The 22024-nt window shown below is 37.5% G+C and overlaps 1 protein-coding gene across 4 annotated transcripts in view; it reads left to right on the top strand.

Moving 5' to 3' along the window:
• The window catches only part of GFPT1 (glutamine--fructose-6-phosphate transaminase 1), a 64514-nt gene that overhangs the window by 27473 nt on the left and 15017 nt on the right, over positions 1-22024 (top strand). For 3 of the 4 annotated variants that reach the window (XM_055540532.1, XM_055540534.1, XM_055540535.1), the window contains exons 6-15: positions 400-534; positions 1966-2027; positions 3519-3598; positions 3798-3851; positions 6736-6841; positions 8759-8922; positions 10337-10432; positions 15192-15289; positions 18204-18324; positions 18908-19065. In XM_055540532.1, the coding sequence (XP_055396507.1) occupies positions 400-534; positions 1966-2027; positions 3519-3598; positions 3798-3851; positions 6736-6841; positions 8759-8922; positions 10337-10432; positions 15192-15289; positions 18204-18324; positions 18908-19065 (1074 nt within the window). The remainder of the gene's footprint in view (positions 1-399; positions 535-1965; positions 2028-3518; positions 3599-3797; positions 3852-6735; positions 6842-8758; positions 8923-10336; positions 10433-15191; positions 15290-18203; positions 18325-18907; positions 19066-22024) is intronic. The other variant, XM_055540533.1, reaches the window with a different exon arrangement.

The raw sequence follows: 22024 nt of genomic DNA, 5'->3' as shown, positions 1-22024 counted from the left end.
TTAAATAGCCGCATATAGCTAATGGCCATTGAATTGGATAGTGAAATATCATCATTAAAGAAAGAATCATTATGTTCATAATGAAATTAATGTTTTGTGAATGTTACGTATTTCATTATATTTTAATTATTTTAAAATTTATTTAATTCATATATGGCATATATAGATTTGTATAATTATAAGTATTATGTTTGTTCACAGGGAATACCTTACTATTTTGGGTTCCACATAATTAGATGGTGACCTTAATTTTGAACAGTAGGTATAATTGGGTGTATGGTGGTCAAAAAAAGACCAGAAGTTGGCTAATGAGATTTTCGAGGAAAATTACGTAGAAAGGATTTAGATATTATGAATATTTCCTTAAATGTGTCAATTTTTTTTCCTTTCCAATTATAGGAAAGTAAAGGCTATGACTTTGAGTCTGAAACAGACACAGAGACAATTGCCAAGCTTGTTAAGTACATGTATGACAATCGGGAAAGTCAAGATACAAGTTTTACTACCTTGGTGGAGAGAGTCATCCAACAATTGGTATTAAACCACAGTTTTAAAGATAGTTATTGCCAATGTTAATCACAATTAAACAAACACTTAAAATATAAGTAGGAACTAGCTAATTTTTCAAGTATTTTTTGCTTTTATTCCTCCATATGTGCAAAAGTATTCAATTTGAATAATTTTGAGACTGCTGCTTTAATGATTTTACTTCTTTCACTATAATTTAGTGTCATGGGAATGAAAAATATCTAAATGTGAAGAGTTTGTCGAAAAACTGTGCATACTCATACACAAACCCATACATACCACACACAAGCATGTATACAGTACGTAAGTTGGGGATTCATCACTTTCCCACTTCCTGCTCATTCAGGTGTTCTTCCCAGTCAATAACTTAGCAAAAGGTAGCTTTGGTGAAATACACACTTATTATTCTGAGATAATGTCTGCATGTCTCTGAGCCAGTACAGTCAATTAATTTTTCCTCATGGGGACTTTTACTTGGCACTGTACCTTTTCAGAAAAATATTTCCCAGCCCAGGAGAAAAGTGGTATTTTTTTTTTAATTTCATCCCAATCGTCCTACTTTAAAGATATCAAAGATACACAAAGGTCCAAATACATAGTGACTTCATCCCACCCTTCTACCCCCACAACTCTAGCTTTCCCATTTGAAAGCTCTTTACTTCTCTGTAAAGGTCCAACCCTTCCTCCCATCTCACCCAAATCTTACGGTGTCCGCAGCAAAAGGAATGAGAAAGATAGAGAAGGTAGAGGACTGTTCTTCCCTTTACTCAAGGCAGAGTAGTGTGCTTTCCCAGCCTTTTTTTGTTTCTACTCATTGTATAACCCAGATTTGTGTTCCTTTCCTCTCCTACCTTATGTTCCTCCTTTATTCATTCTTGATTTCCTTAGACCCTGTCTCTGAGGAGTTTGGGTTGAGGGGGTTGTATGGTGTGCATGTTAATAATTATGACTGTGTGTGTATATGTCTCAGTATCAAGGGTCGCAAAGAGTCAGACATGGCTGAAGTGACTTAGCACAGCACACACAGCACATCAAGTTCAAAAAGAATGAAGGTTAACAGTGATGTAAAATTTCTGGGCTAGAGAATGGGTTTTGAATATGGAGCTTAGTATCTTTTCTGACTCTGCCCTTCCTTTACTAATGCATAGTATGGGACACAGGAGAAGTATTAGTAGCATGTACAAAGGTGACTTTTATAATGCTCTGTTTTGGAACCATTGACCCTATTTTAAGAGTGGGCTTGTTTAAAAAGTGAATATTGGAAACATCAAAGCTGGAATAAGTGTCTGCCTGAAATTTAGGCTAATTTATAAAGTAGTGCAAAAGAGCAGTGTGTGAACTGAAAATTTCTGTGCTGAAGCCAGTATATTTTAGGCATTTCTCATTTAACAGTTGATTATAATACATATTGCTAATGCACTTTTTTTCCCTCCATAGGAAGGTGCTTTTGCACTTGTATTTAAAAGTGTCCATTTTCCTGGCCAAGCAGTTGGCACAAGGTATATATAGATTTAATAATGACTAATATTTATATGTATTTTGAAACTTTTGAATTATAAGTGTATTCTCTTTATACTATAAAATGATCCTTTACTATAATGGCTCTGCCTTTTCTAGATATTTGTGAGAATCATCCCTTAGTATCCTTGAGGGACTGGTTCTAAAAACCCTTGTGACTACCAAAACCCATGGATGCTCAAGTCCCCTATATAAAATGGTGTGGCATTTGCATATAACCTGTACACATATCCTGTACACTTTAAAGCATCTCTAGATTACTTACATACCTAATATGATGCAAATCTTATGTACATAATTGTAAATCCAATGTATATACTACCAGTGTGTAAAAATGTTGCCAGTGTGTGGCAAATTCAAGTTTTGCTTTCTTGGAACTTTCTTGAATTCTTCTTCCCTGAATATTTTCAGTCCACAGTTGGTTGAATCTGCAGATGTGGAGCCCATGCATATGGAGGTCGACTGTATTTTTTTTTCACATGTTTTCTTATCTATTTTACTCTTCTTCTATGTGACAGAAACCCTTAACAAAGTAGAACCATTCAGGCATTTGTAATTGGCCTTTTGTCTGCAGTGGGGCACCATTGTTACTTTGTGAATTTGGAGGTTGAGTATTCTATACAATATCCATAGTTTTTGGAACTAAATATTCTAGACAAAGTCCTAGATGATTGTACGATTATTGCTTTTGCTGGGATATTCAAGCCTGAGCATTAAGTCCTTTTGAGAACAGTGTGGAGGCCTAAGACTTTGTAAGAGAGAGGAGTCGTTAAAAAGTCAGAGGAACTAAGGATAAAGTGCTGAATGTTCATATATTGTTCATCTATCAAAAGAAAGTTTCCATTTAATGTTAAAAATGAGAAACTTTTTAACGTATCATCATAGAACAGGGGTCTGCAAACCTTTTCCGTAATAATGCAAGCGTGCTCAGTTGCTTCAGTTGTGTCCAACTCTTTGTGACCCTGTGGACGGTAGCCTCCCAGGCTTCTCTGTCCATGGAATTCTCCAGGCAGGAATACTGGAGTAGGTTGCCGTTCCCTTATCCAGGGAATCTTAGCGACCCAGGGATGGAACCTGCTTTTCCTGCATCTCCTGCATTGCAGGCAGATTCTTTACCCACTGAACCACCTGGGTAGCCCTTTCTATAATAGGCCAGATAGTGAATATTTTAGGCTTTCTTGGCCATGTCATGCCACTCAGTTTGCTGTTGTAGTGTGAAAGCAACCGTAGAAACAAGTAGAGGAATGGGCGTGGCCATGTTCCAGTAAAAGTAGACAAACCTGGCTGTGGGTCATAGTTTGCTAACCTTTGAATATTTTTTAAAAATTCATTCTTTTGTTACATCTGAAGTCGACCTCAGAGGGAGAATTTAAGCATTATTTGAATAGCATTCCCTCATCATATTTACATTTTGTATCATTACTGCATTATTTATAAAAATGGTTTAATTCTGTTTAATTTTGTACTAACAGACGAGGAAGCCCTCTGTTGATTGGTGTACGAAGTGAGCATAAACTGTCTACTGACCACATTCCAATTCTCTACAGAACAGGTAAAAACTATTCCTATATTATGGCATGGGGAAAATGTATAAATTGAGTGCAGTAGATACAGAGACTTGTTTTCCATAAATTGATTAAATGCCCATTTGATCAGATCCACTCATATATATAGTTCTGTCTAGACATGAAAAGGATTTGTTTTTGTGATTTCTCTGACGAGTAGAATTTTTTTCTGTTGTATATCCTTAGCTAGGACTCAGATTGGATCAAAATTCACACGGTGGGGATCACAGGGAGAAAGAGGTGGGAAATGCACTCTGCATGGATGGGGAGGAACCTTTATCCTCTTTTGTTCATTCTTTACTAATTCTTTGTTCTTGGAGTGAATGAATGTGCTGGGCCTCTAAAAATGTGCTTATTTTATGGGGAAACATATTTTGACCTTATTTTTCTAATTTGCAGAGTATATTTTGTCTGTCTGCTTTTGCCATTTAGAAAACTGCTTTTAATAATTTGTTTCTTTAAGATCTCTGAGATTTGAGGAAATGGTTGAAATTGTAACTTTTTTTCCCTTTTTTTTAAATTAAAATCATGTAGGATATATTATTATAAATAAGATGCTAAGATTAGGAAAAGAGCATTGTGTGTTAGGCTGTTATAGATTGAACTCCATGGTAGTTATTTGAATAATTTAGCTGAAATATGTTTAAATGGATTTTGTTTTATGCATGACATTTTACTTTTCGATTTATATTCGATATCTTGATTGGGTTTGTTTGAATTTGGAATTTTGAAAAAATTTATGTTTGAAATTTATCTTTTCAGCCATACAAACTGGATCATTTTATTGATATAATTAGCAAAAAATGATGTGTTCTTTTAGTTTACCTTTTTACTAAACACTTTCCAGGTAAAAGACACAGGGAGTGGTAAATTCAGGCGAGTGAAACCCCTATTATTGATGCATAATTCTTGGCTTCTTAAAAAAGATTTAACAAAGTACTCTAAACCTATTCATCCTTAGATAGTGGCTGCTTTCACTATTTTATCTAGAGCAGACAGTTATTTCCTTAAATAACCTTCAAATCCTGAGGTGTTAGAATTTATTTTCCTCTTCTCCTCCAACTCTTTTTGGAAGTAAAGCTAGTCTACCAGTATAAATTTTGGATCCAGAGTTCCAGGTTTCTTTGAATGATTCTGCTTGTGTATATTTATTACTTACATGTTAACATTGTACATTGTCTTAGGCTGCTTTTAGAAGCAATAGAAAAATATTGGCTACGATCTTAAGAGGCTGGAAGAAAACTTTGTAATGAGACAGATCTTTTTGAGATCAGGGGTTGTGTTATAGTAATCCTGGTTTTTCTAGCTCTTAGTAGGTAAAAAGTTTTTGAAGTACAGCCTCTTGTTGAAGAGGCTGTGTATAGGGGAAAACATAGGAGTGGCTTTCAGGCATTGCTTTTTCTGCAGGTGTAACCACTGACCAAATAAAGTAGGATGATAATAATTGTTTTCCACTTAGATCAGATGAAATAATCAATAGATGGAAGACATTTTACAGATTGTAAGAGTCATATAGATGTATGTAAGCAATGTTCATTTAAATAGGCAGTGATACCTTTACTTCTTCTGTATATTGTAATTAAGTATGCCTTGTTACTTGAAGAATGAAACAACCAGTACTGGAAGAAAGAATATGGTGAAACTCAACCCCAGTAGGACATTTTATAAGCAAAGCTAGTTGTTTTTATGTAAAAAATGTAGTAGGTACTAGCCTATCCTTTTACTTATTTTTTAATTTACTTTTTCACATACAGTAAAGTTCGTTCTTTCTGATGTACAATTTCATGAGTTCTGTCAAACACAGTCAGTTGTATAACCACCTCCACAGTTGAGATAAAGAGCAATTCATCCCCTATAAAATTCCTTCAGCTGACTCTCTGTAGTCAACCCTTGTCCCTGTATCCAGCCTCTGGCAAACACTGACCTGCTTTATCTTTCTGTAGTGTTGTCTTCTCTGGGATGTCTTCTTATACTTATTTTTTAAAAGCATGGTGTCATTTCTACTGTTGGGTATGGATGGGAAGAGCTGTTTTGTTTTCATGCCTGAATCACATCAAATAATCGTGGACTGTGGAGAACTTTGGATATATGTTACTAAGAATAGTTACTACCAAGTGTTTGTACATATTGATTTTAAAGGATGGACACAGTATGAGTTCTTACAAGTGTATTTATAGTAGTCTTGGGCCATTGTGTCCATTGGTTATAAGGTCTACTGTGTCCTGATCTTTGAGAAAGGTGCTTTTTTGTCTCTGAGAATTTATATATATAGTTTTAAGTTAATAGTATTTTCTGTATTTGGCTAATTGGTCAAACTTCATTATACCTTCCAGTTTTGACTTTAGTCAAAGAGGAAAAAGAAATTCTTCATCAGTAGCTTAACAAGTTAAGTAGAGATGCCAGAATTCTAAAGTGCTAGAATTAAAAGATGTTACCATTACAAAAGGACTACACTTTATCCTGATTTAAAAGAAATGTAAGAAAATCCAGTTTTGTTTTGTTTTTTTTTTTTTTAAGAAAGGAGAGTTTCTGGGTTTATAGTTCCAGTCCTTAGCAATAGCTGCCTTGTATGGTATACCACAGTTAGAGAGTATCATTGTTTTGTTTTTAAATCAGAATTAGTATAGCCTGAACTTTGATTTGTTACTTACCTTTAAAATCTAGAGAAGTTTTATTTGGAGGTAATACAAATATGCCACTAGCCTTCATTTTATTTTTCATTGCATAATTTTCATATTTTTAATGTAATTTTAATGTTTAAGTGCACAAATTTATATGTATTAATTCCATTAAGTTTTGTTTAAAGTTAAAATTAGGCTATACATACATTTAAAAAGTTAGTGACATCATTTGCCTTTTACTTGGAAAAGAAATATTACATTAAAAAATGCATAACATAGCACTGTATATGCCACGCTGTCTGATAGTTGCTCTTTCACTCTGTGCCCTTTGTTCTTGTTGGCTTATTGCATGGAAATAGGGTGATCTACCTGGCATTGAAAAGTTGCTGGAATTATTTTGCATTGCTATGGTTTTTTTGTTGATTTTGTAGAAAGTTGTGTATACTTATAAATCAGCCATGGTTTTCTATGTGTTTGCTGATTCCTTTAACTCCATGCTCTAGGCAAAGATAAGAAAGGAAGCTGCAATCTCTCCCGTGTGGACAGCACAACTTGCCTTTTCCCTGTTGAAGAAAAAGCAGTGGAATATTACTTTGCTTCTGATGCAAGGTGAGCATCATTGGTTGATACAGAGAAAATTTTTAGTAAAGCTTCTTAGGCTGCAGGAAACCAAAAAGTCATTTTGTATAAATCTAGTCATGCTGTATAGGAGAACTTTGTTAATTAAGGTTGTGAAGGTGACCATTCTGGGGTCCTAGAATGTCTTTTCTCTCAATTCAGAGTATGTAGGTCCATCTACAAAGAAGAGATAATGGTCATTGAGACTTGTTCTGATATATTTACTTGGAGCTCATGTATTTTTTTTGTCTCTTTTTTTAGAGCCATAACCCAGGTTTTATAGGGAGGAGAGATTTTATTTATTTATTTTTACCTTTTTTTTTTTTTTTTTACTTTTTATTTTGTATTGTGGTATAGCCGATTAGCAATTTTGTGATAGTTTCAGGTGAATAGTGAAGGAACTCAATCACATATGTATCCATCCTCTCCCAAACTTCCCTGGGAGGAGAGATTTTTAGATTGGAGAGTAGAATGGCTTAGCATCATACCAGTGAAAGTATAATTGCTGACCTAGATTGTAGTTTTCATCCAGTATGGGCACATCTTTTTGATTGAAAAATAACTGGCAGCAAAATCACTTATATAGGAAATAGTACTAGACTGAGACATTTTGAGAGAAAATGCAGTAGGATGCTTGGAGGCATTTATAAATGAAATTTAAATAGTAATGAGGGTAAAATGAAATCACCCAAATTGCCAGCAGGTGTTTGAGTCATTCATTGTGCCTGAAAGTAAGGGGACCTAAAAATGAATATTCATGCAGGTTAGGGCTGCAAAGGGTGTATTATCTCCGTGGGAAAGCAAGCCTCACTATTTTCTGAATTTTACAGGTGTGTAGGGTATGTAGTCAGTGCCGAGATGTGTCATTGCTGTCATTAAGTAGGCTTGTTACAGAGTTGACAGTTCTGGCTTAAGTGAGCTGGAAGTTATGAAAGGATTTCAACATTTTTTCTTTCACTCATATATTCATATTGAACACTCCAGCAAAGTAATGTACTGGGCTCAGGAGACAAGGGTGAGTAAAAATAAAAATATTACTTGTCCTTAAGGATCTCTTCCTTAATGGGGGGAGACAGATTTTAGTCAATACTCACCAAGTATAGAATTCCAGTTGTGACAAGAGCTACAGAATGCTGTGATAGAGGGATTTAACTTTCCTAATGGTACATTTCTTTAAGAGAGTGATGTTTGAACTGAGACTTAAAGAGTTACTAGGAGTTAACTCGGTGAAGAGGTGGAGGGGAAGAGCATTCATTCTCTGCAGGTGCATCAGCCTGTGAGAGCTAGAACGGGTGTGTGTGTGGCTGGAGTAGAGAGAGGAAGTTTGGTGGGAGATGAGGCCAGAGAAAGAGGTAGGGGTCGTGGTAAAGGCGTTTTGCTATTTTCCTGAGAACTAAGGGGAAGGTGTCAGCTGGTTTATTGGGTGAGGGAGAAATCTTAATTAGAATTGACCTTTGATAACGTTTTGGCAGAAATGGAGAGTGGATGGAGGGAGGTTAGAGGGAACAGGGGTGGAAGCTAGGAGCTTGCTGCAGTATCCTGTGAGGGCTGGTGGTAGCTTGAACTGGTTTGTGGTGGTGGACACAGAGAAACTCTGGGAAATATTTAGAAGTTAAAATTGGAGGACTTGGTGATGAGTAGGATGAGAAGGAAATAACCATGCCTTCTGATCTGGTCTCATCAAATTTGGCTTTGGTTGTTAGACTGAGGTTTTTTTTTTCATTGTCTGTATTGACCACCCCCTCCTTCATTTCTCTGTAAGGAATAGCATTGATAACCAGAAATGTATCAGAGATACTGCCAGATGCAACTTTGTATTTAAACTTGGTCCTTTTGTTCTAATGATAGTTATATTTATAATAATCATCCTAGATTATTGATTGTTCTGTCTCCTGGAACATTTTGTAGTGCTGTCATCGAACACACCAATCGCGTCATCTTTCTTGAGGACGACGATGTCGCCGCAGTGGTAGATGGCCGTCTTTCTATCCATCGAATTAAACGGACTGCGGGAGATCACCCTGGACGAGCTGTGCAGACCCTCCAGATGGAACTCCAGCAGATCATGAAGGGTGAATGTTTTTGTCCTGTTATAGCTCGGTGTCCTCAATGGAAAGGATACATCCTCCTTCCTGTCCTGGTGTAGGAATCTGGTGACACAGAATAGTGAAGGGTTCACACCAGAAAGGGGGATAATTCTTTGGAGAAAGTATCTGCTCATTTGACCATATTCTGCTACCACCTAACTCATGGTTTGTTGTTTCTCACATTAAAAAAGAAATCAATCATTTAAATAGTACAGGGAAGCCTGGAGTGCTACAGTCCACAGGGTCACAAAGATCAGACACGACTGAACGACTGAACTGCACTGATATTTTTTTTTTTTTTTTTTTTAATTTGGCTAGTTGTGGTATGTGGGATTTTGTTTCCAGACCAGGAATGGAACCCGTGCCCCCTGCATTGGAAGCATGGAATCTTAACCACTGGACCACCAGGGAAATCCCATGCACTGATATTTTTAAGATGCTTTATAAGCATAGTTTGTGTTCTCTTATTTATTCATCTCTTCTTTTTGTGCTTCAGCTTTCTCATATATGAAGTGGAGATCATAGGACTTACCTCATTAAGGTTGTTTTGGGGATTAGCCCTGACAGCAGTGCCTGACATGCTTAGTGAGCTCTATATAATGTTTGTTTCTATTAACTATTGTGATTATGGTGATAGGGGTTTTTATAGTCCTTTCTGATGGGGTTGTAGTGAAAAACAAGCTAAAGTTTATTGCATAATGACTATATATGTCAAGTCTTTACTATATTAACCCACACTACCACACTATGACGGAAAAGGCAATGGCACCCCACTCCAGTACTCTTGCCTGGAAAATCCCATGGATGGAGGAGCCTGGAAGGCTGCAGGCCATGGGGTCGCTGAGGGTCGGACACGACTGAGCAACTTCGCTTTCACTCTTCACTTTCATGCATTGGAGAAGGAAATGGCAACCCACTCCAGTGTTCTTGCCTGGAGAATCCCAGAGACGGGGGAGCCTGGTGGGCTGCTGTCTATGGGGATGCACAGAGTCGGACACGACTGAAGTGACTTAGCACCCTTACACCACACTATGAAGTAACTGTTAGAACAGATTTAACTGGTTAAGGAGTTTCCCAGAGCCTCTTAGATAATAACAGTAGAACCATTATTTGAATCTAGATCTGACTCTAAACCTTAAGCTTGTCTCACTCCCCTGTTTTGCTGTAATTGCATATTTTAGGTATAAAGTTAATAAAAGTATTTTTTCTCCATACTTGCTTATTTTTCTTCCCATAGGGTAAAGTGTCATAAATGAATATTGTTCTCTACTGCATGACCTTTTGTTTAATTTCATTTACTAAGGTTATATTGAAGAAGATAGACTTTTACTTGAATACAAATTTCCTACCCTTTGGCTTGTTAATTTTTGTTTTAATGATACAATTTATATTACTTTAGGCAACTTCAGTTCCTTCATGCAGAAGGAAATTTTTGAACAGCCAGAGTCAGTTGTGAACACAATGAGAGGAAGAGTCAACTTTGATGACTATACTGGTAATTACATATGAACTATGTTATTATTTCAAAGTCTTATGGGGGTTGATGTTGACAGCCTTGTTAGAGTTCATTGTCCTTTATAGCCTTATAGAATAACTATGGCTGCCAGCTATCAATGGAGCCCAATCCTCTTTTAAAAGTCCTTCAGTGTGTGATTCCACTGATACGAGGTTATATCTAAGTTATCCTTAGGGGCTGAGGAGAGGAGGAAATGAGGGGGATTTAGTGTTTAGTGGATATATATCTAAGTTAGATTTGTAGAGACAGAAGGTAGACTAGTGGTTAGCAGGGGCTGAGGAGCAGAGAGAATGAGATTTAGTGTTTAATGGATGCAGAACTTCAGTTTGGGATGATGAAAAAGTTCTGAGATGGGTGATTGTGATGATTGTACAACAATGTGAATGTGCTTAATGCCACTAAATTATACACTTACAGATCATTAAAATAGTAAATTTTATGTTATGTATTTTACCACAGTAAAAATAAGGGAATAATAAGTAATGGTTGCCAGGAGCTGAAGGGATGAGGGTGGGGAATGGTGAGTGACTACTAATGGACATAGGTTTTTTGGAGGTGATGGAAATATAAAATTAGATAGAGGTGATATCTGTACAACTCTGAAATACTAAACACCACTAATCATACACTCTGAAAAGGTGAATTTTATGGTAAATGGTAGCATATCTAAAATGGTTATGAAAAATGTATAAGATGGCTAGAGAGTCACATTTGAAAATTGTTGTCAGTTATGGGAGTATTTGGGCTTCCCTGGTGGCTCGGACAGTAAAGAATCTGCCTGCAATACAGGAAACCTAGGTTTGATCCCTGGGTCAGGAAGATCCCCTGGAGAAAGGAATGGCTACCCACTTCAGTTTTCTTGTCTGGAGAATTCCATGGCTACAGTCCATGGAGGGTTGCAAAGAGTCGGAGACGATTGAGCGACTAACACTTTCACTTTCATGGGAATATTAGGGTGATCTTCCTGGGGCAGGGAAAAGTCCTTCAGTGTACCATTAGAAACATTTAACCCGTTTTTAGTTCAGAGATCTTTTATTGAACACTTGCTATTACCAGGGGCTGTTCTGAGCACTGAATTCTCAGAAGAATGAGATGTGGTCCCCTTGTTGGGAAGCTTACTTGTATCTGTTCAGCCTACGTTTTTTCTCTCAGTTTATAAATGAGTAAGATGTGAGCTTCCCAGAGGTTTTCAAGTGTTTGCCTAATGCCTTTTGTGGTACTTTGCCTTTCTGTGTGTGTAAGGTGGGATGATAGTGCAGCTCTGGTCTTATTTCTGAAAATTCTCTCTAGACCTTGTGTCACAGGATTTTCTGCACTTAGTAAAATGAGTTTGAGATTGACTTTCTGTGGTCATAGAAGATCAGATTGAACATTCCTTGTGACCAGTTTCATAAACAAGCTTTGGGCTAAACTTCTCAGTGTTAGGAATCAGTTTTTGATAGATTTTGTCTAGTACACAGAAATCTTTTCCTGAATTTGTGTGTTAAATAATAAGTGCCTTCTCCTTTTTGTGATGTCCTGCAAATTGATAGAGAATTATTTCTCTGATAAGTGTGGTTTTTGTATACTTCATTGTCTGAGAATCATCATACTCTTTCTCAGCTAGAGAGATTTCTTGATGGCTGAGTTATAAGTGACATCTGCAGGAGGAGCACCATGCTGAATGCATCAGGAGCTGTGGGAAAGTTCTCTCTGCTGTGGTCTCTTCCTCTACGTTCTTAGAAGGTGGAGGATTTGCATAATTTTACATAAATAACTAAAGAAAGGTAAAATATGATAAATGACATTGGACCCACAGTTTAGTGTTGAAATGTTTAATGTTGAATTGAGAGAGAATGAATCTGTGTGGACAGGGGGCCAGGCCAGATTCCATGATGTAGGCAGATATAGTTGTAAAGGATTTGGAAGGTTGGAATAGGTGACAGGGAATTGGGAGCTTTGCAGCTGGGTAGAATGCGTTAGCTAAGGGGAGATAGTGGAAAACCATCAGACTTTTATTTGTGATATAATGTGTAGTCCGGTTTGTCTGCCATGTCTTGTACATGAAGAGGGGTAGGGAGCAGTAAGTCTAGGCAGGAGGGTGAGAGGATCTGTCAAGGAGGGCCTTGAATGCCTTCTATTGTGTATGAAGGGTGCCTCCCTTGTAGAAATTACAGAGCTTTTAGGAGACTTAGGAGAGGCTTGGGAATGATCCTAGCTTTACTGAAGCCAGGAATGATCCTAGCTTCATTGACGTGACCGGACTACCAGTCTCCAGTGTGCACTGGAGGAATGAGGCTGAGATGCAGTCACCAGTTGCAGTGTTGTCCCATCTGGGGTAAAGCGATGGGGAAGGGGAGGCAAGTGGAGGCTAGGAGAGAAACAGGAGCATTGGAAACCAGAACTTGCATCTGCTTGTATGGGGCGAGGGATTTGTGGAAGGTGGTTGAACTGAAAGAACTGGGAAAGTAGCAGTAAGCAAATACTGTTACAGCATGGAAGGGAAGTAAGATTAGGAAAAAGCGTTGTTTTATAAAGGAAGAGAATAAGATAAACTTTGAGAAGTCATGATTTTAAAAAGCACTTTTATCTATGGTATGTGTTCCTCATAAAAGTTCTGTAATATAAACAGGATGACTGTTATCTTTTTTTGTTGTTAAGATAAGGAAGTTGAGGCTCTGTCAGTTTGAAGTCTTGCCAGAGGTCATACGGCTGGTCACTTATGGAGTCAGTCGGGCCTCCCGTGTTCAGTGGTTCCCACTCCTCCAGCCCATCCTCCAGGCGCTCCTGCCGCAGTCATGGTCTCCCTTACCAGGAGTAGGAGTCTCTCCAGAGCATCCATTCAGACCATGGGCGACTCCTTCCAGAACTCTCCCAGACACCCCTCAGCTAGCAGGGAATGGCAACCCACTCCAGTGTTCTCGCCTGGAAAACCTCATGGACAGAGGAGCCTGGCGGGCTATAATCCATGGGTTTGCATGGAGTTGGACATGACTGAGCAACTAATACACAGACAATTTTAAGGAAACACTTAATGACCAGCTAACCTCATGGTCCAACCTTGCTGTCCTTCTTGGTCATCATCTGAAGTACAGGTCTCTCCGATAGTCTGTCTGCTTTACACTTAGTCATCTCCAGACTCATTTGCTTTTGCATGACCCCATATCTAGATTCTTAAAGTTGTTTACTCTCCCCCCACTCACATCTTTTCAGTACCTGCTGAGGTCTGTGGAAAAATGCCAGAGACAGAGCTATACGTGAAGGAATAGCAAGGCCAGTCTGGCTGGAGTGGCCTTGGTGAGAGGGCAAATGCCAGGAGATTAGGTCAAAGTGAAGCAAGAAACAGGGTGTATGCCTCCTGAAGGCCATAATAAGGAACTTGGACTTTATTCCAAAGTTTATTTGGGAAGCCATTGAGGCTTTTCATTATTGTTTTATATTCTGCTCTACTCATTTCTTAAAATAGAGAAATACAGTATGCCCTCTCAGTATTGAAATTTAAAAGGAAGAATATAAAGTTATTCAAAAATATTCAAAAACCTATAGCTTGCTTCCATTTTATAACTAGTTAAGGTAGAAAAAAAAGTGGAGGGGACAAAGAGCAGGGGCAGAGTAGACAGACTGATGGTGAGTCAGACGGAGAAGGAGTCTGCTCACGGGCGTGCTCCTCACTCTCACAGTCAGATGCTGAACTGTCTGGTAGCCACACAGGCCTTGGACAGTGTTCACTTGGTAGGTTCTCAGAATATTAGTTGAGTGATTGAATAAATGCTGGATGAAACTTGCTCACAAGTAGAAAACTAGCCATGTAACCATGTGTAGAAGAATCCATAGACAAGGCACCTTTAGAAGGATACATACGTGGCTATAGAGACAGACTCATTGGAGGGTTTTGATATCAGATTTGTTTCTAAAGAATCCCTCTAAAAGATCATTCTGGCTGTGTGTGGAGAAAGGCTTTAGGAGGCGGAGAAGAGGTTGGAGAATGTGATCCAGGGTAGAGATGTTGAACTCGGGTGATGACATTAGAGGGGCAGTTTGAAGGTAGGGCTCTCAGGACTTGTTTGTGTAGTGGTTGTGGGGCAACCAAGGATGACCCTGACGTTACGTGAGTGGTTGGCATTTACTGAGATGGGAAAGACTGAGAGGGGTGTGGTACATATTGTGTTCAGAGCACTGTTCTGGGCACGTAGTAGAAATGAACATAAGATAATTTTTTTTTCCAGATAGACTTAGAGATAATTATATAATAAAACTTCACTGTTCTTAATGTATAATTCAGTGAGTTTTTACAACCTCTTACAACATGGTCATAATCCTAAACAACCTGTATAACAGTCAAGAGTTAGCACAGATCCTTCTTAAAAATTTCCCCATGGCCCTTTTAGTCAGCTCTTTCCACATCTCCAGGCACTAACATCTACTGATCTATTGTCTGTGTTCTTACCGTTTTGCCTTTAAGAGAACTTTTAATCTGAAGAGAGGAATGTAAAAATGACCAATCAGGGTAGGTTGTGGTAAATACTGTAGTTGTGTAGGCATGTTTGTGGAGTGAGGAAGGTTAATTACAAGTTTGGGGTGATCAGTTACGTTCTGACTTATTTAATTTACTTTCAAAACTAGAGAGAACTGTGTTTCCTAAGAGGAATATGAACAGCAGTGTTGTTTTCCCAGAGAGGCAGTGGACACTCCTGAAAAGTGATTACCTGTTTCATATGGTTCTTTCCTAAATAATTATATCCACACACTTTCTTTTCAGTGAATTTGGGCGGTTTGAAGGATCACATTAAGGAGATCCAGAGGTGTCGGCGTTTGATTCTTATTGCTTGTGGAACAAGTTACCATGCTGGTGTAGCAGTAAGTGGCTTCTTAAAATTTTAATTGTGTTATTTTGGTTATTAGAAAATATCTGCAGACAAATAGTACCTCCAGTAACATAGCATGTAAAACTATTTTTTTTGTTGTTATTGTTAAAACATCATGTTTTCATGTTTTGATGACAAAAATCAAGAAGGTTGAGGAAAGGAATTTTAATAGCTACTTGGAATTACTTATCAATGGATCATCTGCTTTAGGAAGGTCCTTAGATATACAGGTGGACTGCCTGCAACTGACTTAACAAAAGGCAAAGAGTGGCAAGTTCTTGTGCCTTCCTGGCCTTGTGGTTCACACCGCATGCCTGCTTCTGTTAGAGCAGTTCCTGGGTTTTGTGTGTCATTGTTCACTTACCTCAGACAGGGGGATGGGGCAAGTGAACCTTAACAGGATTTTACCTAGTAAGCACATTTCTGCAGAGAAAGAACGTCTTCTTTTTTGATAGACTTGACTGTTGATTTTGGAAGCTGAAATTCTGTATCAAAGATGTGTGTTGGTTCTCAGTATGGAAATACAGGACTTTAACAGTCTTTCAGTCCAATAAATCAGATCCACATGTAGTTACACTGTAAAGAGACAGGTTATGTGCTATTAATATCAATTTCTATAAGTACAGAAAACCCTTACCCACTCAGTTTCTGCTTTAGGATTGATTTCCAAAGTTCATGACAGTAATTTTTTAATTTGCTGGGGCATTAATATTACTTATCTACAATCATGGGAACCATTCATTTGATGAGTGAGTAAACCCAGCCCTTGCCTCTCAGTAGGCTTTGTTCTCCCTCTTTCCCTCCTTCCCCACTTCCCCTAAATTACATGGTCCTAAAAAGGAAAATCTGTGCAGTTTTGAAGGGAAGAGTTGTAAGAAAGTAATTGTTTTGAGCATTAGAAATAAAAAGAATGAACTAAAGACATTAGTGTAAATTAAGGGATTGGTTAATTTAGTGGTGCCTTAGATCTGTTACTGAATGAACCCTCTATTCAGAAATTAAAAATTGATTAAATGTTTCATCTAATGCTAAGCCTGTATTGTGGGGCATAAATTATATATATGCTGTGTTAGAATTCTCTGATTTGAAAAGATGTATGGTCTTCTTTTGCTTTGTTTGGTTTTTTTGGAGACTATTCAGTTCAGTTCAGTTCAGTTGTTCAGTCGTGTCTGACTCTTTGCGACCCCATGAATTGCAGCACGCCAGGCCTCCCTGTCCATCACCAACTCCCGGAGTTCACTCAGACTCACGTCCATTGAGTCAGTGATGCCATCCAGCCATCTCATCCTCTGTCATCCCCTTATCCTCCTGCCCCCAATCCCTCCCAGCATCAGAGTCTTTTCCAATGAGTCAACTCTTCACATGAGGTGGCCAAAGTACTGGAGTTTCAGCTTTAGCATCATTCCTTCCAAAGAAATCCCAGGGCTGATCTCCTTCAGAATGGACTGGTTGGATCTCCTTGCAGTCCAAGGGACTCTCAAGAGTCTTCTCCAACACCACAGTTCAAAAGCATCAGTTCTTGGGCGCTCAGCCTTCTTCACAGTCCAACTCGCAATCCATCATGACCACAGGAAAAACCATAGCCTTGACCAGACGAACCTTTGTTGGCAAAGTAATGTCTCTGCTTTTGAATATGCTATCTAGGTTGGTCATAACTTTCCTTCCAAGGAGTAAGTGTCTTTTAATTTCATGGCTGCAGTCACCATCTGCAGTGATTTTGGAGCCCAAAAAAATAAAGTCTGACACTGTTTCCACTGTTTCCCCATCTATTTCCCATGAAGTGATGGGACCGGATGCCATGATCTTCGTTTTCTGAATGTTGAGCTTTAAGCCAACTTTTTCACTCTCCACTTTCACTTTCATCAAGAGGCTTTTTAGTTCCTCTTCACTTTCTGCCATAAGGGTGGTGTCATCTGCATATCTGAGGTTACTGATATTTCCCCCGGCAATCTTGATTCCAGCTTGTGCTTCTTCCAGTCCAGCGTTTCTCATGATGTACTCTGCATAGAAGTTAAATAAGCAGGGTGACAATATACAGCCTTGACGTATACTCCTTTTCCTATTTGGAACCGGTCTGTTGTTCCATATCCAGTTCTAACTGTTGCTTCCTGACCTGCATACAAATATTAAAAATCTCGTGTGGTGGGATTTCCCTGGTAGTTCATAGGTTATAACTCTAGGCTTCCACTGCTGGGGGCACAAGTTTGATCCCTGGTCAGAGCACGAAGATGCCACATGCTGCACCACTGCAAACCTCAGCCACCCCCGCAAAAAAAAAGTGATTCCAGTGTGGTTTAGGATACAAAAGTGTCATTGAATTAATCATATCTAGTTATCTACTGCCTACTCTTCCCTCCATACTGCAGTTTGAAAATAGTGAGCTTTCTTAAATAAGATTTCTGAAGTATATTGACTTCTTTTGAGAAAATGCATTCTTAATGAATACATAGTATTTTGAAGTGTTTAATTTTTCATTTGGTATTTCTGCATCTGTTGTCTCATTTGAAATCTCTTACTGATCTGGTATTATATGAATTGTCATTTAAAACTTAGGAATTGGGAAGGTAGAGTTAATATGCAAGCTAACTCAGAACAGTGCTTTTTCCACTACTCAAAACATTTTATATGTGTGGGTGTATTTGCTTATAAGAACACATGCATTTATTATTGTTTAAAGAGACTTGTGCTGAAATGTTAACAGTGCTTATCCCCTGGGTGGTGGGATTTCGTTGTTTTTTTTTTTTTTTTTAATGCTTTAATCTTTGTTGTTTGTATTTTCTAACATTGCTTACATATCATTTTTATAATCAGAAAAAGTGAAAACTATACATTGAGTCTAAAGTATTCCAGTGAAAAAGAGTATTTGAAGTACAGTTGTCTGACCAAGGCATCTTTTTCCTCTGCAGACACGTCAAGTTCTGGAAGAACTGACTGAGTTGCCTGTTATGGTGGAGCTTGCCAGTGACTTCCTAGATAGAAACACCCCAGTTTTTCGAGATGATGTTTGCTTTTTCATTAGTCAGTCAGGTATGCTAATTTTAAAGACTTAAAAGGAAAGTCATTCTTTCTAACAAGTACAGCATATATCAGCAAAACTGATATTTAAAGATAAACTAGTATTTGCTGGTAACTTGACAAATAACAGATTTATTTTGATATTATCTTAATGAGTTGATAAAGGCAACACATTTTACACTCAAAAGAGCTGAAGTTTTAAAGACAAAGAACAAAAGGAGATCCTAAGAAGTAGGATCCTGTTATTAAAAGCTTTATAATTTTATCCTTTTAAGTACATGTTTTAAATTTTATTTAAAACAAATGAGGGGGAAGGCAGGGGAGGGATGAATTGGGAATTGGGGATTAACAGATATATACTACTATATATAAAATAGATAAACAAGCACAGGGAGCTATATTCAATATCTTATAATAACCCATAATGAACAAGAATCTGAAAAACATATATATAACTGAATCACTTTGGTGTATGCCTGAAAAGTAATAAAGCAAATGATATTGTTGAAAGAGTCATCAGTTTTCTGTTTTTGCATCTGTGGAAGAGCAAATGTTCACTGCTCTGTCTGTTACTATTGTCTTCTTTTTTATCCAGGAGAGACAGCAGATACCTTGATGGGACTTCGGTACTGTAAGGAGAGAGGAGCTTTAACTGTGGGGATCACAAACACAGTCGGCAGTTCCATATCGAGAGAGACAGACTGTGGAGTTCATATCAATGCTGGGCCTGAGATTGGTGTGGCCAGCACAAAAGTAAGTTCTTGACTTAATTCTCATGTGATAATTTAATCATAGTGTTGGTGAAATAGACTAATCTGTATCTTCTATTTCATTTCTTAGCAATTGTACAATTCATATAGTTAACTAGTCATTGTAATTATCCTAAGACTTAAGGGTCAAAAATAGGTAAAAACACTTGTCATCTCCCTTCCTCACGCTCATCTTAAGAGCTTAAAAGGGACAAAGGTATATAATGTAAGTTCATTTTGCCTGAGTCTCTGCTGGCTCTCTCCAGTCAGCATTTATATTACTCCCGCCCTGGGGGGTAGGATGTGTGGTAAGTATAACAGCTTCTTCTTTGAGTATAGTAGGGAATTAGAAAAATAACAGAAACATCCAGTTTAATTCTAATAATTTTTGACATCTTTATTTACGTATTTATACTGTCCTAATAAATGTGCCAAAATATGCACATTACCTTTGAAGGTTTGTAAAGAGAAATACACTTTTAGTATAAAACTTGGTGATATTAAAAAAAGAGTAATATATGACACTGTTTTTTCTTTTTCTTTCTTTTTTTTTTTTTTTGTTTTTTCTTTAAATATACCATACATTTGTGGAGATTTAAAAGCACCTTTATTTTTGTTGAGGCCTAGTGAGACTACTTTGCTCTTTGAAATTAGGGTATGCATAATTTTAGTACTAGTAATAAAAATAGGAATCTTAGGAAGTTATATAAATGCAGGAAATGTTCTCCACACATGTATTATTCTTTGTGACTTCAAAATTTCAGTTTCTTGTCTGTTGTTCTGCTTAATCTAATATTTATTGCTGATTGTTGAATAAGATGCTTAGGTATTGGTGGATTTATGTTAAAGATGTGTATAGTATGATGTTAACATATATAAATAACATTTGGGTTCTTTTTTTCATTTAAAGAACCCCATGGAGAGTTGTTTTGTGGAAAAGTTACAATTTTCAAGTAAACACTCCAAGTGAGGTTTTTGTTTCTTGGTTACTTCGATATTGCTAACACTATAGTTTACAGAAAACTGAAGTCTGAATTTTCTCCATGTGGTAATTAAAACATGTAGGATATTTGTTCTTGGGTTTCTGTTCTGTGCCTGAATGAATAAACAGCCTCTCTTAGCAGCAGTTTGTGGATTCTTGGAAAGTGTCCAGACAGACAGCTTTTGATCAGGGGTTAGAATCCCAGACCCTTCATTCAGACACATTTGAAGCAAGGGCTTCAGCGTGGCATGTGTGGCATGTGGGATCATAGCAGTGAACAGGAGCTGTTGATTTATCTTTTTATTGAATCTTTGTTAACTATGAACTGCCAGGAGAAATAGATTTTTTTTTGGATTTCTAATTCATTCATTCATGAAAAGATAATTTTCCTCTGTGTTTTATTATAATTTTCAAACTTATTAGCAGAATTAAAAGAATTTTGCATTTAACACCCCTATACCCATCACTTAGATTCTTCTGTTAACTTTTTTCTACAGCTTTACTGAGGTATAATTTTCATATCATAGTATTCACAAATTTTAAGTTATACTTTTAGTAAATTTGGCTGTTTATCACCATAGCCTAATTTTAGAAGACTTAATTACTTGAAAAAGTTCCTTTGTGCCTAGTCAATTTCCACTTCTACCCCTCAGCCTCAGCTTCAGGCAAGTATTACTTTCTCTTGCTATATTATTTCATATTTAATTTTATAGAAATTTCTTATAAATGGAATTGTAATAATACATGTCTTTTGTATCTGGCTTCTTGCATTTAATGTGAGGCTTTGAAATTTATTCATGTTTTTTTTTTATTTTTATTTTTTTTAATTTAATTTTATTTTTTAACTTTACAATATTGTATTGGTTTTGCCATATATCAAAATGAATCCGCCACAGGTATACATGTGTTCCCCATCCTGAACCCTCCTCCCTCCTCCCTCCCCATACCATCCCTCTGGGTCGTCCCAGTGCACCAGCCCCAAGCATCCAGTATCGTGCATCGAACCTGGACTGGCGACTCGTTTCACATATGATATTATACATGTTTCAATGCCATTCTCCCAAATCATCCCACCCTCTCCCTCCCCCACAGAGTCCAAAAGACTGTTCTATACATCAGTGTCTCTTTTGCTGTCTCGTATACAGGGTTATTGTTACCATCTTTCTAAATTCCATATATATGCGTTAGTATACTGTATTGGTGTTTTTCTTTCTGGCTTACTTCACTCTGTATAATAGGCTCCAGTTTCATCCACCTCATTAGAACTGATTCAAATGTAATCTTTTTAATGGCTGAGTAATATTCCATCGTGTATATGTACCACAGCTTTCTTATCCATTCATCTGCTGATGGGCATCTAGGTTGCTTCCATGTCCTGGCTATTATAAACAGTGCTGCGATGAACATTGGGGTACATGTGTCTCTTTCAATTCTGGTTTCCTCGGTGTGTATGCCGAGCAGTGGGATTGCTGGGTCATAAGGCAGTTCTATTTCCAGTTTTTTAAGGAATCTCCACACTGTTCTCTATAGTGGCTGTACTAGTTTGCATTCCCACCAACAGTGTAAGAGGGTTCCCTTTTCTCCACACCCTCTCCAGCATTTATTGCTTGTAGACTTTTGGATCACAGCCATTCTGACTGGCGTGAAATGGTACCTCATAGTGGTTTTGATTTGCATTTCTCTGATAATGAGTGATGTTGAGCATCTTTTCATGTGTTTGTTAGCCATCTGTATGTCTTCTTTGGAGAAATGTCTATTTAGTTCTTTGGCCCATTTTTTGATTGGGTCATTTATTTTTCTGGAATTGAGCTGTAGGAGTTGCTTGTATATTTTTGAGATTAGTTGTTTGTTAGTTGCTTCATTTGCCATTTTTTTTTTTTTTAATGTCAGTAGCTTTTTGTTTTTTTTTTTTTTTGGCAAGTCATTTTCTAAAATCTTTTTGCTTTGAAATAACTATAGATTTATAGGAAGTTGCAAAGAT

This window comes from Bubalus kerabau, chromosome 11, assembly GCF_029407905.1.
Source record: "Bubalus kerabau isolate K-KA32 ecotype Philippines breed swamp buffalo chromosome 11, PCC_UOA_SB_1v2, whole genome shotgun sequence".
Classification (NCBI taxonomy): domain Eukaryota; kingdom Metazoa; phylum Chordata; class Mammalia; order Artiodactyla; family Bovidae; genus Bubalus; species Bubalus kerabau.
Note: the sequence above shows the minus strand (reverse complement) of the source record. Positions and strands in the feature narration are given on the sequence as shown.